Source organism: Oncorhynchus gorbuscha, linkage group LG21 (genome assembly GCF_021184085.1).
Source record: "Oncorhynchus gorbuscha isolate QuinsamMale2020 ecotype Even-year linkage group LG21, OgorEven_v1.0, whole genome shotgun sequence".
NCBI lineage: Eukaryota > Metazoa > Chordata > Actinopteri > Salmoniformes > Salmonidae > Oncorhynchus > Oncorhynchus gorbuscha.
The window spans coordinates 19,397,345-19,420,148 of NC_060193.1; the positions used below are offsets into that span (position 1 = coordinate 19,397,345).

The 22,804-nt window shown below is 44.4% G+C and overlaps 1 protein-coding gene and 1 pseudogene across 1 annotated transcript in view; one reads left to right on the plus strand and one right to left on the minus strand.

Moving 5' to 3' along the window:
• LOC124008915 (GRB10-interacting GYF protein 1-like) overlaps window positions 1–20,458 on the minus strand; it is a 32,822-nt gene extending 12,364 nt beyond the window's left edge. The window contains exons 1-14 of the mRNA XM_046320516.1: window positions 20,189–20,458; window positions 15,918–16,485; window positions 15,671–15,734; window positions 14,957–15,086; window positions 5,449–5,544; window positions 5,189–5,306; window positions 2,985–3,096; window positions 2,331–2,551; window positions 1,979–2,190; window positions 1,698–1,800; window positions 1,315–1,524; window positions 978–1,138; window positions 625–784; window positions 163–329 (exon numbers count right to left, since the gene is read on the minus strand). Of these exons, the coding sequence (XP_046176472.1) occupies window positions 163–329; window positions 625–784; window positions 978–1,138; window positions 1,315–1,524; window positions 1,698–1,800; window positions 1,979–2,190; window positions 2,331–2,551; window positions 2,985–3,096; window positions 5,189–5,306; window positions 5,449–5,544; window positions 14,957–15,086; window positions 15,671–15,705 (1,725 nt within the window). The 5' untranslated portion in view covers window positions 15,706–15,734; window positions 15,918–16,485; window positions 20,189–20,458. The remainder of the gene's footprint in view (window positions 1–162; window positions 330–624; window positions 785–977; window positions 1,139–1,314; window positions 1,525–1,697; window positions 1,801–1,978; window positions 2,191–2,330; window positions 2,552–2,984; window positions 3,097–5,188; window positions 5,307–5,448; window positions 5,545–14,956; window positions 15,087–15,670; window positions 15,735–15,917; window positions 16,486–20,188) is intronic.
• Window positions 20,459–20,835: 377 nt separating this feature from the next.
• Window positions 20,836–22,665, plus strand: LOC124007906 (annotated as a pseudogene).
• The last annotated feature ends 139 nt before the right edge of the window (window positions 22,666–22,804 follow it).

A 22,804-nucleotide genomic window follows, 5' to 3' on the forward strand; every position in this document is an offset into this window, starting at 1 on the left:
CTCTACATTCCACACTCCATAAAACACAACAACATTGCGTTTCCCATCCAGCAAACTCCACATACACACCACCCCCACACACACACCCCTATCCACAGCTCTTTCACTCACAGCAGACCCCCGGGGCGGTAGAGGTTGAGGGCGTGGCGGTGGAGATCTCACCAGCAGGGGCGGCGGGGAGGGCCCGGGGGCGAAAGGCACGCGTCCCCACATCTTGATGACGTCGCCCAGCGGCTGGAAGCCCTCGTCACAGCCCCTCTTCACCAGCAGAGACATGGAGAAGTAGCCCGCCTGGAACCACTCGCACATCTCCAGAGTGGTGAATGGACCTGGGGGGAGACGTAACAAAAAAAGAAAGTGAACGAAAGATAAAGGAGGGGGAAAGAAAGAGGGCGAGACAGAGGATGATGTGAGGAGAAATAGGCTGAGAAGAGGTAGCAGAGTTGAGAGGTGCAACTTGTTGCCTAGGTATGTGCCATTTCCTGTGTGTGTGGTTTTGTACGTTTTGTAAGTCGCTCTGGATAAGAGCGTCTGCTAAATGACTTAAATGTAAATGTAATGTACGTGTCCATGCGATTGTGTGTCTGCCCACATGTAGACCTATGCATCTCTGTGTGTGTGTACCCTGGATCTCTGCCTGGGGGTCCTTATAGAACCACTTCATGGCAGCATCGTGGGAGAGGGGCAGGGCGGAGGCTGTGTTTCTGCTTTCCTGCAGTGTCTGAGTGAAACTCTCCTCCTCCAGAGACGTGTCCTGCAGGGACGCCACCATCTTCTCTGCCTCCTGCACAGAGGAAGACACACAGAATGGTTCATTAAACATCGACAACACTTATCTGGGCTGTGGTCGACCAAAGGTTCTTCCAAAATGACTAGCACCGTAACCAGAAATATTACTATGTACTGAGAATAGTGTTTCAGAGTCCAGAGCTAGGCTTAAAATGTGTCTAGGAAACCAGCCCCAATATTGTTCGTACCTGTTGCAGGTGCTTCATGCCCTCGTCGTCCTCGGTGTCGCCCCCCGGTAGCAGGGAGAGATGGTTAGCAGCAGAGGAGGAGGGAGGGGGTGAAGGCAGACTGGAGGTGGTGCTGGGGCTCTGTTGGGTGGTGGAGGACCCTGGTGGAGAGCCCTCGAGAACTGCAACAAAATCGGAGCATGTCGGTGAAGAGCACTTGATGTGCTCACGGTTTATATATGCATCTGTATGGTTTTGTTTTTTTCATGTACTGCAATAATATATGTACATGTTACTTAATTTACATTTCATTAGAGATAGTCTTATGACTGTCTCTATCACAGTGTGTATGTAGTACCTTCACTTGGCATCTTGCTGGCCTTGACAAGGACAGGAACAGGGACAGGGTGGCTGTTGGCCATCTGAGAGGCCTCCAGCTCAGCCACGGTGAGGGACAGCTGGGGCATGGGGGGGTTGAGAGCCAGAGCTGGAGGGGCAGAGAGGGGGCCAGGGGGAGAGGAGGAGGAGGTAGAAGAGGGACTGGTACCAGCGGATTCCTTTCCATCAACTGGAGAGAGAGAAAAAGTCCAGTAAATATAATCTGTTTTTTTTTTTTTTTTTTTCAGAAGGAATAGACATTAATATGTAAAAACAGTCGTAAACCTTGATACCATGAGGCGATTGAGGTAAGATATCAATTAAAAAGTAAATTAAGGTAAGAAAAAGCGCAGTTCCCCTCACCTCTCTGTCCTCCATTCATGATCCTCTTCATGTCAGAAAGACTCTCCCCCCCTTCTTCCTCCTCTTCTATTCCCTGGAAGTCCAATTCATCCTCCTTTCCTCCCTTCCGACGGGGAGAAAGAGAGAGAAGACAGAGACACGGAGAGAGTGTTACAATTTTCTAAACAATCATTAGGTGTCAACGACCAACTGAATTCAGAGAATAACTAGATGACTGAGAAACAGAAAGAAGATGGGCATATTTGTAGACAACAATCTAGCACGCACTTAACACACACTACCTTGGATATGGGTAGGAAGGCTCCGGAAGCGTCGAAGGTGCCCATCTCTCCTTCTTCATCAGTGCACCACTCAGGCAGTCCGTCTCGGTCGTCCTCTAACCCCTCGCTGCCGGCCCGCCTGCGACCCCCGCCGAAGTCAAACTCAAACTTCCTGCGACGCCCCTCAACCTGACCGTCGTGCTCCCGCCAGCCTGCTGACTTTGGACCGCCATCTGGGAGAAAGAGGAGGGAGAGAAATAGACAGAGAGAGGGGGGTGGGGGGATCCATGAGCGATACAATCAGCAACATCAACATTTTTCTCTTACAGCTAAACTGACATTAAAAATTATATGTTTGCATAGAACTTCCTACCATCTAATCTCCGTGCTCCAGCCAGTCTCCAGCTGCCCCCGGGGTCGGCCCCCTCCTCCTCCTCCTCCTCCTCCTCCTCTCGGAGGCTACGCCAGTTCTCACTGTCCGACCGCGTGTAGTCCTTCCTCGGTACCCCAGGCACAGGGACACCGGTCGCCTCCTCGAAGCCAACACGCACCCCCTCCCTGGCACGCACAGGCTTCTCAAAACGCCTCTCGCCTCTGGGGAATGAGGGAGGGAGACAAGGGGGGAAAGAGGTCAGGAAGTCGTTCCTTTTCCATTCCAGGGACCACCAAATCACCATCAAAAGCTCGATGACCACCATTGGCCAAGTTCTGGATATTTTTGTATTTATTATTAAATATCTTGAAGGTCAAATTGAGTCCATTTTAGCAGTGAATGTAATACATTAAAGGCCTATTATTATTAAATAATTTGCATTGTGAAAAGTAAAATTCCTTATAATACCATTAATACTCCCAAATGTTATTACATTGTTTAAAACATTTTCTTTTTTGGACCACCCGAGTTACCCTAGCAGATGGTTCACAGGTTGGAAACGACTAGTCTCTGGTGTTTAATTACAAATATCTTTCGTTCACATCCTCAAGCCTAACTAATTCAGACTTAAAAGCAATAATAGGTGTTTTTTACCTGTCTTCCCAGCTCTGGCTGCGGTGGATCTCTCTGGCTCCACGGCCGAAGCCTACCTCTCCCTCCTCAATACATCTTTGGTAGAATCCTCCACTCTCTCCTCGACCTCGCCCTGGAAAAAGAACACACACAATGGAAATCACACAAACATTCCAAATGTAACATCCTCCACTGCACCAGACACACAAGACTCATAAGCAAACAATGCTGTGTAAGTACATAAGTACTAGTGCATTCAGAAAGTATTCAGATCCCTTGACATTTTCAACATTTTGTTACGTTACAGCTTTATTTTCAAAAGGATTAAATAGTTTTTTTTGCTTCAACAATCTACACACAATACCCCATAATAACAAAGCAAAGACAGGCTTATAGAAATGTTTGCAAATGTATTTAAAAAAATTTTAACTGAAATATCACATTTGCGTAAGTATTCAGACCCTTTCCTCAGTACTTTGTTGAAGCACCTTTGGCAGCAGCGATCAAAGCCTTGAGTTTTCTTGGGTATGACGCAACAAGCTTGGCACACCAGTATTTGGGGAGTTTCTCCCATTCTTCTCTGCAAATCCTCTCAAGCTCTGTCAGGTTGGATGGGTGCACAGCTATTTCCAGGTCTCTCCAGAGATGTTTGATTGGGTTAAAGACTAGGCTCTGGCTGCCCCACAAAAATATTCAGAGCTTTGTTCCGAAGCCACTCCGGCTTAAGTCTTGGCTGTGTGCTTAGGGTCATTGTCCTGTTGGAAGGTGAACCTTCACACCAGTCTAAGGTCCTGAGCAGGTTTTCATCAAGGATCTCTGTACTTTGCTCCATTCATCTTTTCCTCGGTCCTGATTAGTCTCCCACTCCCTGTTGCTGAAAAATATCCCCACAGCATGATGCTGCCACCACCATGCTTCACCGTAGGGATTGTGCCAGGTTTCCTCCAGACGTGACGCATGGCATTCAGGCCAAAGAGTTCAATGTTGGTTTCATCAGACCAGAGAATCTTGTTTCTCATGGTCTGAGTCCTTTAGGTACCTTTTGGCAAACTCAGGCTGTCATGTGCCTTCTTACTGAGGCATGGCTTCCATCTTGCCACTCTACCATAAAGGCCTGATTGGTGGCATGCTGCAGAGATATTTGTCCTTCTGGAAGGTTCTCCCATCTCCACAGAGGACCTCTAGAGCTCTGTCAGAGTGACCATCAGGTTCTTGGTCACCTCGCTGACCAAGGTCCTTCTCCCCAGATTGCTCAGGTTGGCCGGGCGACCAGCTTTAGGAAGAGTCTTGGTGGTTGCAAACTTCTTTCATTTAAGAACGATGGAGGCCACTGTGTTCTTGGGGACCATCAATTCTGCAGACATTTTTGGTAACTCTACCGACACAATCCTGTCTCGGAGCTCTACGGACAATTCCTTTGACGTTATGGCTTGGTTTTTGCTCTGACATGCACGGTCAACTGTGGGACCTTACATAGACAGGTTTGTGCCTTTCCAAGTCATGTCCTATCACAGATCTCAAGGATGATCAATGGAAACAGGATCCACTTGTGTTAAAGAGTCTGAATACTTGTATATGTTGTTTATTTTTAATACACTTTTCAGAAATTCTAAAAACCTGTTTTCAGTTTGCCATTATGAGGTATTGTGTGTAGATTTATTAAATAAAAAATCCTCATCTATTTAGATAAGAGCGTCTGCTAAATGACTTAAATGTAAATGTAATAAGGCTGTAATGTAACAAAACAAGGAAAAAGTCAACGGCTCTGAACACTTTCTGAATGCTCTGGAAGTACTGTGCATTTAACAAGGTTACATAAGCAAGGCAGTCTAAGACAGGTGTGTCCTGACAAATGGACTATTTGGACAGGGCCAAGAGGATTCACAGATATCAGATGAGGTCACACAAGCAAAAGTCTGGCTTTTCCGTTCCTGAAATTGTTATGGCTTGAGCTCATTGCTCCTGTGATCATGTGTTCTGGGTAAAAGTTGCCCTTAGGCACAGATCTAGGATTATCTTACCCTCCTGTGCTTCTACATCAGCATTGCTTGCTGTTTGGGGTTTTAGGCTGGGTTTCTGTTTAAGCACATTGTGACATCTGCTGATGTAAAAAGGGCTTTATAAACACATTTGATTGATAAATCCTAACCTTAATCATTAGTGGCAAAACGCAGAACTGCTCTTCGATCAGTGTCTAGGGGGCAATTATTGATATTGTGTCTCACCTCTGCCTCCTCCTCGCGTGGTGCCTCTGCCTCGGGCCACGCCCGCTGGGGCAACTCCCCCTCCTTTACCCATGAGCCTCAGTACAGCCACACTGTTCACAGACATTGAGAAGTTCCTCTGGTTGGAGAGAATGAAGGAATGTCAGCAGAATGTCAGTTGGGAGTGATCAAGTTGTCTCTCAGACGGAGATAAAAATAGATTTGTGTGTTTAGCGCTTGTATGGCCAGCAGTTTGAGACAGGTGTGTGTGTGTGTCCAACCTGCTCCTCCTCAGTGAGAGGCTCCAGTGCCAGCGGCTGCATGGGCTCATCTTGCAGAATAGACACAAACTCCTTATCCTGCATGTCCTCCGGGGCCTGGACACAACAAGAGAACACAACAGCAACACAATGTAAACAAACTACTTAATATGGGGACATCTAAAACACAAAACACTTTAGAAATAGAAGTAGTAGCAGCAGTAGAGGTAGTAGCAGAAGTAGAAGTAGTATCAGCAGTAGAGGTAGTAGCAGAAGTAGAAGTAGTAGCAGCAGCAGAGGTAGTAGCAGAAGTAGCAGCAGCAGAGGTAGTAGCAGAAGTAGAAACAGCAGTAGAGGTAGTAGCAGCAGTAGAAGTAGTAGAAACAGCAGTAGAGGTAGTAGCAGAAGTAGAAGTAGTAGCAGCAGTAGAGGTAGTAGCAGAAGTAGTAGCAGCAGCAGAGGTAGTAGCAGAAGTAGTAGTAGCAGCAGCAGAAGTAGTAGCAGAAGTAGAAGTAGTAGCAGCAGCAGAGGTAGTAGCAGCAGCAGAGGTAGTAGCAGCAGCAGAGGTAGTAGCAGCAGTAGAGGTAGTAGCAGAAGTAGAAGTAGTAGCAGCAGCAGAGGTAGTAGCAGCAGCAGAGGTAGTAGCAGCAGCAGAGGTAGTAGCAGCAGCAGAAGTAGTAGCAGCAGTAGAGGTAGTAGCAGAAGTAGAAGTAGTAGCAGAAGTAGAAGTAGTAGCAGAAATAGAGGTAGTAGCAGAAGTAGAGGTAGTAGCAGCAGTAGAGGTAGTAGCAGAAGTAGAAGTAGTAGCAGCAGCAGAGGTAGTAGCAGAAGTAGAAGTAGTAGCAGCAGCAGAGGTAGTAGCAGAAGTAGAAGTAGTAGCAGCAGAAGAGGTAGTAGCAGAAGTAGAGGTAGTAGCAGCAGTAGAGATCACCAAGCGCAACATAGCTTCTGCGTGTAAATCAGCTAGAAAGATGTGTCGGCATCACTCCCCCTCCCAGTTAGGGGGAGTGATGAGCTCTACAGCAGAGTCTCACAACTCAATCGCTGGTTGAAAACTGTTTTCTGCCCCTCCCAAAAGATAGAATTTGTAGATAATTGGCCCTCTTTCTGGGACTCACCCACAAACAGGACCAGGCCTGACCTGCTGATGAGTGACAGACTCCATCCTAGCTGGAGGGGTGCTCTCATTTTATCTACCAACATAGAGAGGGCTCTAACTCCCCTAGCTCCACAATGAAATAGGGTGCAGGCCAGGCAGCAGGATGTTAGCCAGCCTGCCAGCATAGTAGAGTCTGCCACTAGCACAGTCAGTGTAGTCAGCTCAGCTATCACCATTGAGACCGTGTCTGTGCCTCGACCTAGGTTGGGCAAAACTAAACATGGCGGTGTTCGCCTTAGCAATCTCACTAGGATAAAGACCACCTCCATTCCTGTCATTATTGAAAGAGATCATGATATCTAATGAGCGGCAGCGTAGCCTAGTGGTTAGAGCGTTGGACTAGTAACCGGAAGGTTGCAAGTTCAAACCCCCGAGCTGACAAGGTACAAATCTGTCGTTCTGCCCCTGAACAGGCAGTTAACCCACTGTTCCCAGGCTGTCATTGAAAATAAGAATATGTACTTAACTGACTTGCCTGGTTAAATAAAAGTATAATTTAAAAATAAAAATATAAACATCTCAAAATAGGGCTACTTAATGTTAGATCCCTTACTTCAAAGGCAATTATAGTCAATGAACTAATCACTGATCATAATCTTGATGTGATTGGCCTGATTGAAACATGGCTTAAGCCTGATGAATTTACTGCGTTAAATGACGCTTCACCTCCTGGCTACACTAGTGACCATATCCCGCGGAGGTGTTGCTAACATTTACGATAGCAAATTTCAAGTTACAAAAAATAAAAGACGTTTTCGTCTTTTGAGCTTCTAGTCATGAAATCTATGCAGCCTACTCGATCACTTTTTATAGCAGCTACTGTTTACAGGCCTCCTGGGCCATATACAGCGTTTCTCACCCAGTTCCCTGAATTCCTATCGGACATTGTAGTCATAGCAGATAATATTCTAATCTTTGGTGACTTTAATATTCACATGGAAAAGTCCACACACCCACTCCAAAAGGCATTCGGAGCCATCATCGACTCAGTGGGTTTTGTCCAACATGTCTCTGGACCCACTCACTGTCACACGCTGGACCTAGTTTTGTCCCATGGAATAAATGTTGTGGATCTTAATGTTTTTCCTCATAACCCTGGACTATCGGACCACTATTTTATTACGTTTGCAATTGCAGCAAATAATCTGCTCAGACCCCAACCAAGGAACATCAAAAGTCGTGCTATAAATTCACAGACAACACATAGATTCCTTGATGTCCTTCCAGATTCCCTCTGTCTACCGAAGGACGCCAGAGGACAAAAATCAGTTAACCACCTAACTGAGGAACTCAATTTAACCTTGTACAATACCCTAGATGCAGTCGCACCCCTAAAAACATTTCTCATAAGAAACTAGCTCCCTGGTACACAGAAAATACCAAGCTCTGAAGCAAGCTTCCATAAATTGGAACGGAAATGGCGCCACACCAAACTGGAAGTCTTCCGACTAGCTTGGAAAGACAGTACCGAAGAGCCCTTACTGCTGCTCGATCATCCGATTTTTGTAACTTAATTGAGGAAAATAAGAACAATCCGAAATTCCTTTTTGATACTGTCGCAAAGCTAACTAAAAAGCAGCATTCCCCAAGAGAGGATGACTTTCACTTTAGCAGTGATAAATTCATGAAACTTCTTTGAGGAAAAGATTATGATTATTAGAAAGCAAATTACAGACTCCTCTTAAAATCTGCGTATTCCTTCAAAGCTCAGTTGTCCTGAGTCTGCACAACTCTCCCAGGATGTAGGATAAAGAGAGACGCTTTCAGTACTAAATCTCTTGACACAATGATGGAAATAATCATGGCCTCTAAACCTTCAAGCTGCATACTGGACCCTATTCCAACTAAACTACTGAAAGAGCTGCTTCCTGTGCTTGGCCCTCCTATGTTGAACATAATAAACGGCTCTCTATCCACCGGATGTGTACCAAACTCACTAAAAGTGGCAGTAATAAAGCCTCTCTTGAAAAAGCCAAACCTTGACCCAGAAAATATTTTAAAAACTATTGGCCTATATCGAATCTTCCATTCCTCTCAAAATTTTTAGAAAAGGCTGTTACGCAGCAACTTACTGCCTTCCTGAAGAAAAACAATGTATACGAAATGCTTCAGTCTGGTTTTAGACTCCATCATAGCACTGAGACGGCACTTGTGAAGGTGGTAAATGACATTTTAATGGCATCGGACCGAGGCTCTGCATCTGTCCTCGTGCTGCTTTTGATACCATCGATCACCACATTCTTTTGGAGAGATTGAAAACCCAAATTGGTCTACACGGACAAGTTCTGGCCTGGTTTAGATCTCATCTGTGGGAAAGTTATCAGTTCGTCTCTGAATGGTTTGTCCTCAGACAAATCAACTGTAAATTTCTGTGTTCCTCAAGGTTCCGTTTTAGGACCACTATTGTTTTCACTATACATTTTACCTCTTGGGGATGTTATTCGAAAACATAATGTTAACTTTCACTGCTATGCGGATGACACACAGCTGTACATTTCAATGAAACATGGTGAAGCCCCAAAATTGCCCTCGCTAGAAGCATGTGTTTCAGACATAAGGAAGTGGATGGCTGCAAACTTTCTACTTTTAAACTCGGACAAAACAGAGATGCTTGTTCTAGGTCCCAAGAAACAAAGAGATCTTCTGTTGAATCTGACAATTAATCTTAATGGTTGTACAGTCGTCTCAAATAAAACTGTAAGGACCTCTGCGTTACTCTGGACCCTGATCTCTCTTTTGAATAACATATAAAGACCATTTCAAGGACAGCTTTTTTCCATCTACGTATCATTGCAAAAATCAGAAACTTTCTGTCCAAAAATTATGCAGAAAAATTAATCCATGCTTTTGTCACTTCTAGGTTAGACTACTGCAATGCTCTACTTTCCAGCTACCCGGATAAAGCACTAAATAAACTTCAGTTATTGCTAAATACGGCTGCTGGAATCCTGACTCGAACCAAAAAATTTGATCATATTACTCCAGTGCGAGCCTCTCTACACTGGCTTCCTGTCAAAGCAAGGGCTGATTTCAAGGTTTTACTGCTAACCTACAAAGCATTACATGGGCTTGCTCCTACCTATCTCTCTGATTTGGTCCTGCCGTACATACCTACACGTACGCTACGGTCACAAGACGCAGGCCTCCTAATTGTCCCTAGAACTTCTAAGCAAACAGCTGGAGGCAGGGCTTTCTCCTATAGAGCTCCATTTTTATGGAACGGTCTACCTACCCATGTCAGAGACGCAAACTCGGTCTCAACCTTTAAGTCTTTATTGAAGACTCATCTCTTCAGTGGATCATATGATTGAGTGTAGTCTGGCCCAGGAGTGGGAAGATGAAAGGAAAGGCTCTGGAGCAACGAACCGCCTTGCTGTCTCTGCCTGGCCGGTTCCCCTCCATCTACTGGGATTCTCTGCCTCTAACCTTATTACAGGGGCTGAGTCACTGGCTTACTGGGGCTTTCTCATGCCGTCCCTGGAAGGGGTGGGTCACCTGAGTGGGTTGATTCACTGATGTGGTCATCCTGCCTGGGTTGGCGCCCCCCCTTGGGTTGTGCCATAGCAGAGTTCTTTGTGGGCTATACTCAGCCTTGTCTCAGGATGGTAAGTTGGTGGTTGAAGATATCCCTCTAGTGGTGTGGGGGCTGTGCTTTGGCAAAGTGGGTGGGGTTATATCCTTCCTGTTTGGCCCTGTCCGGGGGTGTCCTCGGATGGGGCCACAGTGTCTCCTGACCCCTCCTGTCTCAGCCTCCAGTATTTATGCTGCAGTAGTTTATGTGTCAGGGGGCTAGGGTCAGTTTGTTATATCTGGAGTACTTCTCCTGTCCTATTCGGTGTCCTCTGTGAATCTAAGTGTGCGTTCTCTAATTCTCTCCTTCTCTCTTTCTTTCTCTCTCTCAGAGGACCTGAGCCCTAGGACCATGCCTCAGGACTACCTGACATGATGACTCCTTGCTGTCCCCAGTCCACCTGACCGTGCTGCTGCTCCAGTTTCAACTGTTCTGCCTTATTATTATACGACCATGCTGGTCATTTATGAACATTTGAACATCTTGGCCATGTTCTGTTATAATCTCCACCCTGCACAGCCAGAAGAGGACTGGCCACCCCACATAGCCTGGTTCCTCTCTAGGTTTCTTCCTAGGTTTTGGACTTTCTAGGGAGTTTTTCCTAGCCACCGTGCTTCTACACCTGCATTGCTTGCTGTTCGGGGTTTTAGGCTGGGTTTCTGTACAGCACTTTGAGATATCAGCTGATGTATGAAGGGCTATATAAATAAATTTGATTTTATTTAGTAGCAGCAGTAGAGGTAGAAGCAGCAGTAGAGGTAGTAGCAGTAGTCACAGCAGTAGTAGAGGTAGTAGCAGTATTAGAGTTAGCAGTAGAAGTAGTAGCAGTAGTAGTAGCAGCAGCAGCAGAAGTAGTAGTAGTAGCAGCAGCAGTAGTAGTAGCAGCAGCAGTAGTAGTAGTAGTAGCAGAGGTAGTAGCAGCAGCAGTAGAGGTAGTAGCAGAGGTAGTAGCAGCAGCAGTAGAGGTAGTAGCAGAGGTAGTAGCAGCAGCAGTAGAGGTAGTAGCAGAGGTAGTAGTAGCAGCAGTAGAGGTAGTAGCAGAGGTAGTAGTAGCAGCAGTAGAGGTAGTAGCAGAAGTAGCAGCAGCAGTAGCAGTAGCAGAAGTAGTAGCAGCAGTAGAGGTAGCAGTAGAAGTAGTAGCAGTAGTAGTAGTAGTAGCAGCAGTAGAAGTCGTCGCAGAAGTAGTAGTAGCAGCAGAAGTCGTCGCAGAAGTAGTAGTAGCAGCAGAAGTAGCAGTAGTAGTAGCAGTAGTAGTAGTAGTAGCAGCAGCAGTAGTAGTAGCAGAGGTAGTAGTAGCAGCAGTAGAGGTAGTAGCAGCAGTAGCAGCAGCAGTAGTAGTAGTAGTAGTAGTAGCAGGAGTAGAGGTAGTAGCAGTAGTAGAGGTAGTAGCAGTAGTAGCAGCAGTAGAGGAAGTAGCAGCAGTAGTAGAAGCAGCAGTAGAGGAAGTAGCAGAAGTAGTAGCAGTAGTAGAGGTAGTAGCAGCAGTAGTAGCAGCAGCAGAAGCAGCAGTAGTAGTAGCAGCAGTAGAGGTAGTAGCAGCAGTAGTAGAAGCAGCAGTAGAGGAAGTAGCAGAAGTAGTAGCAGTAGTAGAGGTAGTAGCAGCAGTAGTAGCAGCAGTAGTAGCAGCAGCAGTAGCAGTAGTAGAGGTAGTAGCAGCAGTAGTAGCAGCAGTAGTAGCAGCAGCAGTAAGCAGCAGTAGTAGTAGCAGCAGTAGTAGCAGCAGCAGAAGTAGCAGCAGTAGCAGCAGCAGAAGCAGCAGTAGTAGTAGCAGCAGTAGTAGCAGTAGTAGAGGTAGTAGCAGCAGTAGTAGCGGAGTAGCAGCAGTAGTAGTAGCAGTAGTAGCAGCAGTAGTAGCAGCAGTAGTAGCAGTAGTAGCAGCAGTAGTAGCAGCAGCAGAAGCAGCAGTAGCAGCAGCAGAAGCAGCAGTAGTAGCAGCAGCAGCAGAAGCAGCAGTAGTAGTATCAGCAGTAGTAGTAGCAGCAGTAGTAGTATCAGCAGTAGTAGTAGCAGCAGTAGTAGCAGCAGTAGTAGCAGCAGTAGTAGCAGCAGTAGCAGCAGCAGCAGTAGTAGTAGCAGCAGTAGTAGCAGCAGTAGTAGAGGAGTAGCAGCAGTAGTAGTAGCAGCAGTAGTAGCAGCAGCAGTAGAGGCAGCAGTAGTAGCAGCAGTAGTAGCAGCAGTAGAGGTAGTAGCAGCAGCAGAAGCAGCAGTAGTAGCAGCAGCAGAAGCAGCAGTAGTAGCAGCAGTAGAAGCAGCAGCAGAAGCAGCAGTAGTAGCAGCAGTAGTAGCAGCAGCAGAAGCAGCAGCAGAAGTAGTAGCAGCAGTAGTAGCAGCAGTAGGGGGAAAAAAAGAAGATACACCAGATAGGTGCAGTGAAATGTGTTGTTTTACAGGGCCAGCCATAGTAATACAACACCCTGGTGTTCATTTGGATTAAGTACCTTGCTCAAGGGCACATCAACAAAATGTTCACCTTGTTGGCTCAAGTATTCGAACCAGCTACCTTTTAGTTACTGACTGAATGCTCTAATAATACAGAACATTAATAGGTAAGAACAGCTCAAGGACAGAACTACATGCATTTTTTTAAAGGCACAAGTAGCCTACATACCAATGCATACAAACTATCTAGGTCAAATAGGGGAAGATGCGCTGTGTGGTGAGGTGCTATAGTAGCAACAGTAGTAGCAACAGTAGTAGCAGCAGCAGCAACAACAACAAGAGTAGTAGTAGCAACAGTGGCAATTAAAAAAAATAATCGGAAATCGGCGCACAAAAATACCACCCCCCCCCCCAAAAAAAATCTACCTCTAGTAGTAATAGTAGAAAAGTAGTAGCAGCAGCAGCAGTAGTAGTAATAGTAGAAAAGTAGCAGCAGCAGCAGTAGTAGTAGAAAAGTTGTAGCAGCAGCAGTAGTAATAGTAGGAAAGTAGTAGCTGCAATAGTAGCAGCAACAGAAGCAACAGCTGCAGAAGCAACAAAAGCAGCAGCAACAAGAGTAGTAGTAGCAACAAGAGTAGTAGTAAAAGCAGCAACAGTAATAGTAGCAAAACCAGCAACAGTACTAGTAATAGTAGTAGCAACAGTAGTGGTAGTAGTAGTAGCAGCAACAGTAATAGTAGCAAAAGCAGCAACAGTACAAGTAGTAGTAGCAACAGTAGTAGTAGTAGCAGCAACAAGAGTAGTAGTAGTAGCAACAAGAGTAGTAGCAACAAGAGTAGTAGTAGTAGCAACAAGAGTAGTAGTAGTAGCAACAACAACAAGAGTAGTAGTAACAACAGTAGCAACAAGAGTAGTAGCAGCAACAACAACAAGAAGAGTAGTAGCAGCAACAGTAGTAGCAGCAACAAGAGTAGTAGTAACAACAGTAGCAACAAGAGTAGTAGCAGCAACAACAACAACAAGAGTAGTAGTAGCAACAGTAGTAGCAGCAACAAGAGTAGTAGCAACAAGAGTAGTAGCAGCAACAGTAGCAACAACAACAGTAGTAATAGTAGCAACAGTAGCAAAGTAGTAGTAGCAACAGCAACAGTAGCAACAGTAGCAACAGTAGCAACAGTAGCAACAGTAGCAACAGTAGCAACAGTAGCAACAGTAGCAACAACAAAAGTAGTAGGGATGAAACTACTACTGAAATGTTAATTATCATTAAAACCGTGTTTGATTACCACGGTTTAAACTCACGGTGTAAACTGTCCAGCATCAACCAAAGTTAGCAACAGCCTGGGTTTTGTTTTGTGTAAAAACATGGTGGAAGGCAGTGACAGCACTCTGGAGATTTTTCAGCCTTCTCAGAGGACCAAATCTAAAGTGTGGTCGTATTTTGGGTTTTACAAGAGTGCTGAGAGAAACTTATATCGAAGATGGTCACCCTGTCTGCCGAACATGCAACAACAAAATCGCTGCAAAAGGAGGCAACCGCCACTCACTACTTTATAGCAAATGCAAGATAAGTTAACTTTTAGCTCAATGCATGATGTGGTTTGTCAGTTTAACTTGCTAATAGCTTATCAATAATGTAAACTGAAGCTGTATGTGTCGTGTGTCTGCAGACTCTATTCACTCATTGCACACGATAACACGTTATGTAGTTTAGTCACCCAACCAACATATTTTGTTCATTTAAAATCCATCAAGACGTCGACTTGGTTGTAAAAGTGTTCCAACAGGAGAAACACTACATTTACATTATACAAGACTCTTGTATTTATGTCAATTGTTGGGCTCATTACAATTACTATCACTGTCTTAAGACTCATTTGTATTTATGGAAATTGTGCATGCGGTCATTGCATATACTCAAATGCAACCCAGAAGACTGTGTGTGTGTGAGAGTGAATAATAATAAATAATGTAACACCAATAATAATAATAATACATTTGCTATTCCCTTCTTTACAGAGTGCAGCAGGCAAACCCAGTCTACAGTTGTGACACAGGCACTCGAGGAAGCATTTTGTAAGTCGCAATTTGTAAGTCGCTCTGGATAAGAGCGTCTGCTAAATGACTTAAATGTAAATGTAAATGGCAGGCTGCTTATGCACCCACATCAAAAAAATGCTCAAGCCCTCACTGCAGTCCTTTCCTAATAAATTGCAAAGGACATGATAACATTTCATCTCTAAGCAGCATCAGCAGTAGCAACAGCCACAGCAGCCGCAGCAGCCGCAGCAGCCGCAGCAGCCGCAGCAGCCGCAGCAGCCGCAGCAGCCGCAGCAGCCGCAGTAGCCACAGACTTCATCTTGACCTTTGTAACCACCCATTTCATAAGACTGAGCACCGTGTGGCTTCCTCCTGCTCACCTTGTTCTCTTTGATATAAAGTGCTAACATCTCCTCTCGGCCGTAGCGATACTCGGCCAGCTTGTACTTTGGCATGGCAGGGGAAGGAGGGGGGGACGTCACACTCCCCCCACTGGATAGTGCACGGAGCCTGGGGGGGGGGACAGTTAACACACAACACTTAGATTACATCACAACTCTCTTCTTGGCAAACACCACAAACGTATATTAGTAACCTCATTTACAATCTGAGCATTTAATTGAAGAATGTCTTGAAACGGGCTAGATTCTGCTGTCACAAACAATAGCTCTATTTACAAACTTTCGGCATACAAAGCCACCACACCATATCCAGCCAGTACTTTTGAAGAAAAGGAATGTGGAAAAAGGCATCGAAAGTGTGTGTGCGCCGCTGCATGCAAACGTTATGGAGGTGGGAGGAGTGATCTGGTGGTTGGCGGAGTACCAAGATGCACACGGCACAGCAGCCAGCAGTCCATTAGAGGTGACCAGCCACTGGCCGCCTACCAATCCAAGGCCTACTCCTCCCTCCCGCCTCGCATTAATCTCTACACAAACATTTACTGAAGGCTCAGCACCCAGGAGAGGAGAGGAAATGGACAGAATAGAAGGAGAAGAAGAGGACGAGGAGGGTAAGGGAAGGAGTCCGGATCAACAATGGTAAGGACGGAGTAGCAAGAGCGGTGAGAGAGGAAGAGAAGTAGAATGAGTTACCATTCGGGGCCGAAGTTAAGTGTCTCAGCAGTCATATTCCTTACGTCTTTACAGAGCTGAGTATCTGGAGAAAAGTGCAAGAAAAGAATGCATCTGTCAGTGACACACCAACTAACACACAGCATGCATGCTTGGTCGCACCGACAAACACGCATACAGGCAGTATAACCACACCAACAAGGCGTAGCATTTTCCAGACATGGACACCCCCCCACACACACACACACAAAACGCACTTTGCTCTTACCCTGTCCAGAAGAGCGGACCAGGCTGGATCAGGCTAGGACTGGCTTAGTTAGGCTTAGGTGAGAAGGCTGAGTGGTGCTTATTTTGCTGTGATCACAGAGCTCCCCAAAACACACAGAGATAAAGAATAGCTGCCTGTTTCAAGTGTGTATAGGGGATAGGGGATAGAGTGCTGGTTCGGGTAAGAGAACAGTTTGGAAGAAGCCTCTGCTCACAGCCGAAAAAAAGCAGTACAAATAAAAAACAAGAACAAAGAAATTGGAATAAACTGTCAAGTCAATAACGACGAAACAAACAAAATAAAACACTGTCAATAGTAACAATAATGATTGGACGACAACAGCAGTAATATCACACTTAAAAAAATAAAGATCCTTCTCGATTTAAATCTAAACGCAGGGAAGAAAACAGGCTGCTGGAACAGCTGCCAGGAACAGACGCGACTCTCTCCCTCCTCCTCTCCTTCTCTTCTCTCGCCTTCTGTCGTTCTCTCTCCAACTGAAACGTGGCTTGACCGAGACTCTCCAGGTGAGGACACCTTTGATTCCTGACCACCTCCCTTCAAACTGCTGCAAAACAAGACAGAAGTGAAACAAGAAAAATAAATAAATAATAGCAAGTGCTGTTGCTCTCTCATTATCTATGCATAGTCACTTTAATAACTCTACCCACATGTACAAATGACCTCAATTACCTCGACACCAATGCCCCCCCCCCCCGCTATTGTTATTTACTGATGCTCTTTAATTATTTGTTATTCTTATCTCTTACTTTTTGGGGGGTATTTTCTTGAAACTGCATTGTTAGTTAAGGGCTTGTAAGTAAGCATTTCACTGTAAGGTCTACCTGTTGTTTTCGGTGCATGTGACAAATACAATTTGATTTGAAAATAAATTAACCCGCACACAGAGACAGAAGAGTAAGAAACACACACCCAGTCACTGTTTGGCAGACAGCCTTGTAATTGGATAATTGTTTTGCCTTAAAACCAGTGATGCACCAATATGGCAGTTTTGTTCAATATCCGATATTTTCCTTGCCAAAAAACATGACACCGATAAACGATATTTAAAAATGTTGCAGCCTTTTAAGCATTCTAGTAAAGTTAAATAGTTAACACACACACATGGACACAGCGGTCTAAGGCACTGCATCTCAGTGCAAGAGGCGTCACTACAGTCCCTGGTTCGAATCCAGGCTGTATCACATCCGGCCATGATTGGGAGTCTCATAGGGCGGCACACAATTGGACCAGCGCCGCCCAGGTTTGGCAGTCATTGTAAATAAGAATTTGTTCTTAAATGACTTGCCTAGTTAAATAAAGGTTACACACACTGACCAAAAAGTTATTTTGTCGCATGTACGTTTCAAACCCTATTTCTTTCACTTACTTGATGTGCTGTTTAGTTGTTCATTTGTTCAGTCGTTTCATTCAGAACCAGGATTTCTATGGAACGCCGTTTGGTTCTTTGCATGTCAAAATATACTATTTAACACTATTTGACATGTCAAATAAGCTTGCTGACCAATCAGGACCTGAATGACTGCACGTCACATAATAATTTAAACACTGTTCATACATTTTGTACCTAGTTATTACATATTGATTACACTATCACTCGTATTTCATGAGTCACAACGATTCATCGATACGTATGCTATGATGCTGGTATATTTGTCTCACGCACCTACAGTGCTGGTCATTAAAAAAAAGCTAGCTAGCTCATGGATGCAAACAATGTTCTTCCCCAAAAACATAGCAAAAATTACATCTGTTTCAGTAGCTATAGTTAGCTAGCTAGCTAGGTGTCATCTTATTTTAATCATGGTGGTCGGACCCATCTGTGTGAAGCTGGCCACAATAAGGATTAGCCACAATAGTGGACTTTGCGGCTAGCCTACAAAATAAAAGTATCCCATAATTATACAATTTGTATTCATTCGCATCACTGTCAATGACATTGAAAGCAAACTGCAAATTCCACTATTGTGCCTAATCCTTAATGTGGCTAGCTTCACAACACACGACCCGGTCCGGTCGAGCCTCACTAGCCAGATGAAGCTAGCTGGCTGCTTATGAATTGAAGTTCAATTTCAATAGGTGAACAACAAGTGGCAACCGAGCTAATACTTACTCGCAAGGATTCCTAAATCATTGCAAAGAATAATGAAAATGACTGTGGTTTTTAATGGTCATTGTTTTCCAGGCTGGTTGTATTGGTGCTAGCTAGGTACCAAGCTAAAGCAAGCTACCCCGGAAGTTGCGGTCAAACAAATGAGGCTTTATTACCAACGCAGTATTGTAAACACATAGTTCGTGGCTGGTGTTTGCTGACTTTTTTGTACAGCTTTGACAATGCTACTGTATCTTTTTCGACACGCAAAGACACAAACAGCGTTCCATAGTACGCATGTCGTGCAGCTAATAGAAGTGACGCCATCACTGTGTAACTCCGGTAGGGCAACATCGGAAAAATTTTGATATGTTCACCGATATATCGTGCATCCCTACTTAAAACATTTTTAAAGCACCTTGGAATGCTTAGCGAGTGTTGATTGGTAAACTTCTTAAAGGATTTTGAATTTTCTGAATTTATTTTTCTGTATAATATGATAGCTACTGTACTCTAGCTGAAAAACATACGCACATCTAGGTACTTTCCGCAGGTGCTGGAGTTGTAGGCAAACTTGTGGAAAACGATGCACAGCTACTGTACACCCCAGCTACTGTACTCTAGCCTTCCACCCTGAGCATGCATCTGTGTTCCTTTGTGTATTTTTTTCCTCACACAAATTAATAATCAACAGCGCAAGACCTTTGCCGTCAATAATAACTAACTTAGTCAAAAGGGTTCCATTTTCACAGAAATTGAGCCCCAGCGACTAATACAATTATGATGTCACACTCTTGCAAAAAAAACGCACCAGAACCTGAAAACACAATGGCAACAACAATATTCAAGGAACAGAATGCCAACCCCAGGCTGTGTGGTAAAAACAGACAACCAACAGCCAGACACCTAGGCTATGTATGGGCTTGTAGTGCTGTCCCCATAGAATTAGAATTCAGACTGTGCTAAACACTCAGACTACGGCAATCTTATCAGGTGAATCTAATTTAATGGTTTCTCCTCTTCCTAGAGATGCCCAGTTATGCATAGGTGGACTTTTGCACATGAACACCGAATCATTAATTACTACATGCGCTTAATTACGTCGGTTTCGTTTTGAGCAGATTTCACCATGGGCTTTGATATGGGCACCTGGCTCACGCCCAGGAGGCAAGCCCGGTTCCAAATCGAACTTTATCAGCTTTCAGCCGATGCTAAATTTACCTACGCGGCCACCCCGGCGAGATTAATCGAACCCCCTCACTGTTTGAGTTAAGAGGGCGCTCCACCCACACCGCGTTTGCCCGTTCAAGTCACGGACCGTATACTAGTGCCCCGCGGCTCAGAATAATCGAATCCGTCCAATATTAGCCTACAGTAAACAACATGGCCAACCGGTGTCCGATTGGTTGGTTCTGTAACGACAATTACCTAGCAGGATTCCGGTGTTAATTTTAAGCAAAATATAGTGATAATATCAGCTTGTTACTGCCTTTAATGTTAGATAATTTATACATCGTTTTCCTTCAAGTTTAACCATTGTGGAAATTACTTGATTGAGTACTACAGTATCCCGCTTGTTTGGAATTCGAGTAGCAACTAGTTAGCTAACATTACCGGCGTTGTTGGGCCATGTTGCAACGCTAACAAGGCTCGAGTCAAAAACGCCATTTCAAAATGAACAGGACAATCGATTTTAGCTAAATTGTTAACTGCCTGGGTAATTTATCAATGAACACTGATTTATCCAGCTAATCATATTTAGATTACATAACACTTACAATGTGTATCTTTAGCCGTGTAAGGCCTTGGGTTTACATCCAAGGTTCAAATGACACGAGATATGGCGAAGAGGGGCGGAGTGCCCGCCGTGTGTTAATCGCGCTCCCCCCTCGCCAATCCGCCGCCCAAGCAACAACTAACGTTACCTCGCTGCTTACTTTGGCCTTCAACAACCTGAGCAAAACAAATCAATAAAACAGCAATGGTAACCGATAAACAGTATACACCGGCTCGCTCACAGCCCTATCTTTTTAAACAAGAGAATTTAGCTAGGCATTCGACTCGTGTTTGCGTGTGCCCTCTCATATTTAAGTGATTTGCCAGGTAAATCAAGTGGCTAGCAAACTAGCTAGCTGTGACAATAACAACCATAGCTTACCTTACTGAAGCAATGTTGATTATTTTTCAAATACGTTATTTTTGTGTACAATCTTCATTCATTCAATATTTTGTGAATGATTAAAAATATTGTATTTATTATTTCCCCCCTCCTACGGTCACTGCGTGTTGATGTCTTGTCGGCTCGCTACTCTTGTTGTTTGTGTTTTCAGAGAAAGATGGCCGTTCTATTCGCACCACGTGACTTTACATTGACTTGCGTTACTAGAGGTTGTTGGCCAGTGTTTATGTACATCGGTATACTACTTTAAGATTTATCACCCCGTTCGCACAACATGTATAACTTAGCATACACAGCATGTACAATTCTTAGCAATTTAGTTTAAGCTAATAATGCATCTTTTGAGTGTTCGCAAGTGGTTGTAGTGGGTCCGTAATCGATCCACATACGAAAGACCGCACTGTGCATAGCCTAGGCAGCCGACAGTGAGCGTTAGATCTGCGGCACTATCCGCTGCCTAGGCTATACTGCACGTGTAATGTTTACATGGGGGGCTGCGCCTGCAAGTTTGTAATAGATACTACCGCGGCGATTCAGTCGAACCATTTGATTTGAAAAGTCACTCTTGTCAGACTGCAACGTTATTTTAATTTCTCGAGCAGTCAAAGGGTGGCGCAATATGACTTAAAATAATTCCTTGTTGGAGGAGAACGTTGTCATTATCATATGATTACTTCCGGGGCACCTCTGTGTTTCCGGACGTTCATAATCAGGTTGAAAATTTCCATCCAGCACGATAGACAAAAAATAAGAATAATTTGGTTGCAAACAGTAGTTGGAGGTACAGTCAGATTGCTTTCACTTTCTAATATTGTCAGAATGTTACCTAAATTGGTTTGGAGTGACACATTTTTGAGAGAGTGTAGCGGCTAAATTACATTAACTTCTAATCTAGCTAGCTAGCTACCTAACTTTAAATCCATATAGACCTCCCCCGGTAGTGGTATTTCATGACGTCAGTGACATAGCTATGTGTTCATTTATTTTTTATTTTGCTATTATATACATTATTTGAACCTTCAGTAGTATGGCTAAGCAGTATATGTGCTGTATGAAAGATTATTGTGTAGGCCATCATTGTAAATAAGAATTTGTTCTTAACTGACTTGCTTAGTTAAATAAAGGATAACAATTTGTGTTGGTTGTCCATTCTTGTCATTGACATTTCCTGTTGTTTTTGCTTTACTGCAGTGCTCCATCTCACCCTTCCCTGTCTCTGACTCACTTGTAATGGCAAAACCACGCAGCCTTATCTCCGCCTCCATCCCCCAGACACCCCCTGGCATCATCATGCCCCCAGCCGACGACAGCGGCACAGGGGTGATGATGGACCCCATAGAGTACACCCTACGCAAGCGTCTCCCCAGGAAGCTGCCCAAGCGCCGCAACGACGTGTACGTCAACATGAAGACAGACTTCCGGGCCCAGTTGGCCCGCTGCCAAAAGCTGCTCGAAGGAGATTTGTGTCCACGGTCTGGGCCTGGCCATCAACAGGGCCATCAACATTGCCCTGTAGCTCCAGGCCAGTAGCCAGGGGGCGCTACAGCTGGTAGCCAACACGTCTACCGTGGAGCTGCTGGACGATACGGAGCCTGAGGATCCTGACAAGGCGGGGGAACCCATGGCGTACTCCCGGAATAACTCTGCTATTCATATCAAAGTGTTCTACCCAGACTCACAGTGACCCGAAACACAACTATCGTCCCTAGCTTGGATATGGCTAACTACCTCCATTGATGTGTTGTCTGTAATATCCTACTGATGGAGTCGAGTCATATCAGGGGTACACCTATTCCATCCACCTGCAGTGGCTAAGACTGACAGTGTTGTTTAGATGCAGGGATAATGATCTATCCACTATTGGAATCTCTTTCTCAGTTTTGTTACATATTTTGTCATGCATGATGTCAGTCAGAGCAGTGCATTTGTCAGTATCAAGAGTGTGTTGTTTCATGGCATCGTCATTTCCAGACAATCCCTTACTGCCTGAAACAAACTCCCATAGGAAATGGGACAGACCAGACTAAGACCAACTCATACAAGCTACAATACACCTGTTCCCCATGTGGGAATATGTTTAGTCTCTGAAAAGCATGTGGATTTGAATCTTTCATTAAATGTATTTGTTACATGTTTTTTTCTTGTGGTAACACTGAATATTATTTGACCATGGGAAATAAGTAATACTTCAGTCATTTCTGGTCAAATTTAAGTTTACAAAATAAGTCCGGGCATGAGACATGCCAATCATATGTTTTACCTACCAATTCCATACATGGAAATCTAGCTCTGTGGAAGAGTCAAACAACGTAATTTTTTTATTTGACTTTGGCCACATTTTGTTTTTCAGTATTTGAACATGTATATACAGTATTTGTATATTTTCAATCTAGTTTTTTTTATGTGCCATAAAATAGATTGAGAAAAGTACTGGTTTATTTAATAAAACATTAAAGTGAAAAGCTATAATCCAGTCATTTTTTCAGGTATAGTAACAGTGAATTTCCACTAGGTGACAATAGAATGCTTCATTTGCACAATGCATGTTTTAGGTATGTGAAACTATTGAACCGTGATTTGAGTTTGAAATTTAAC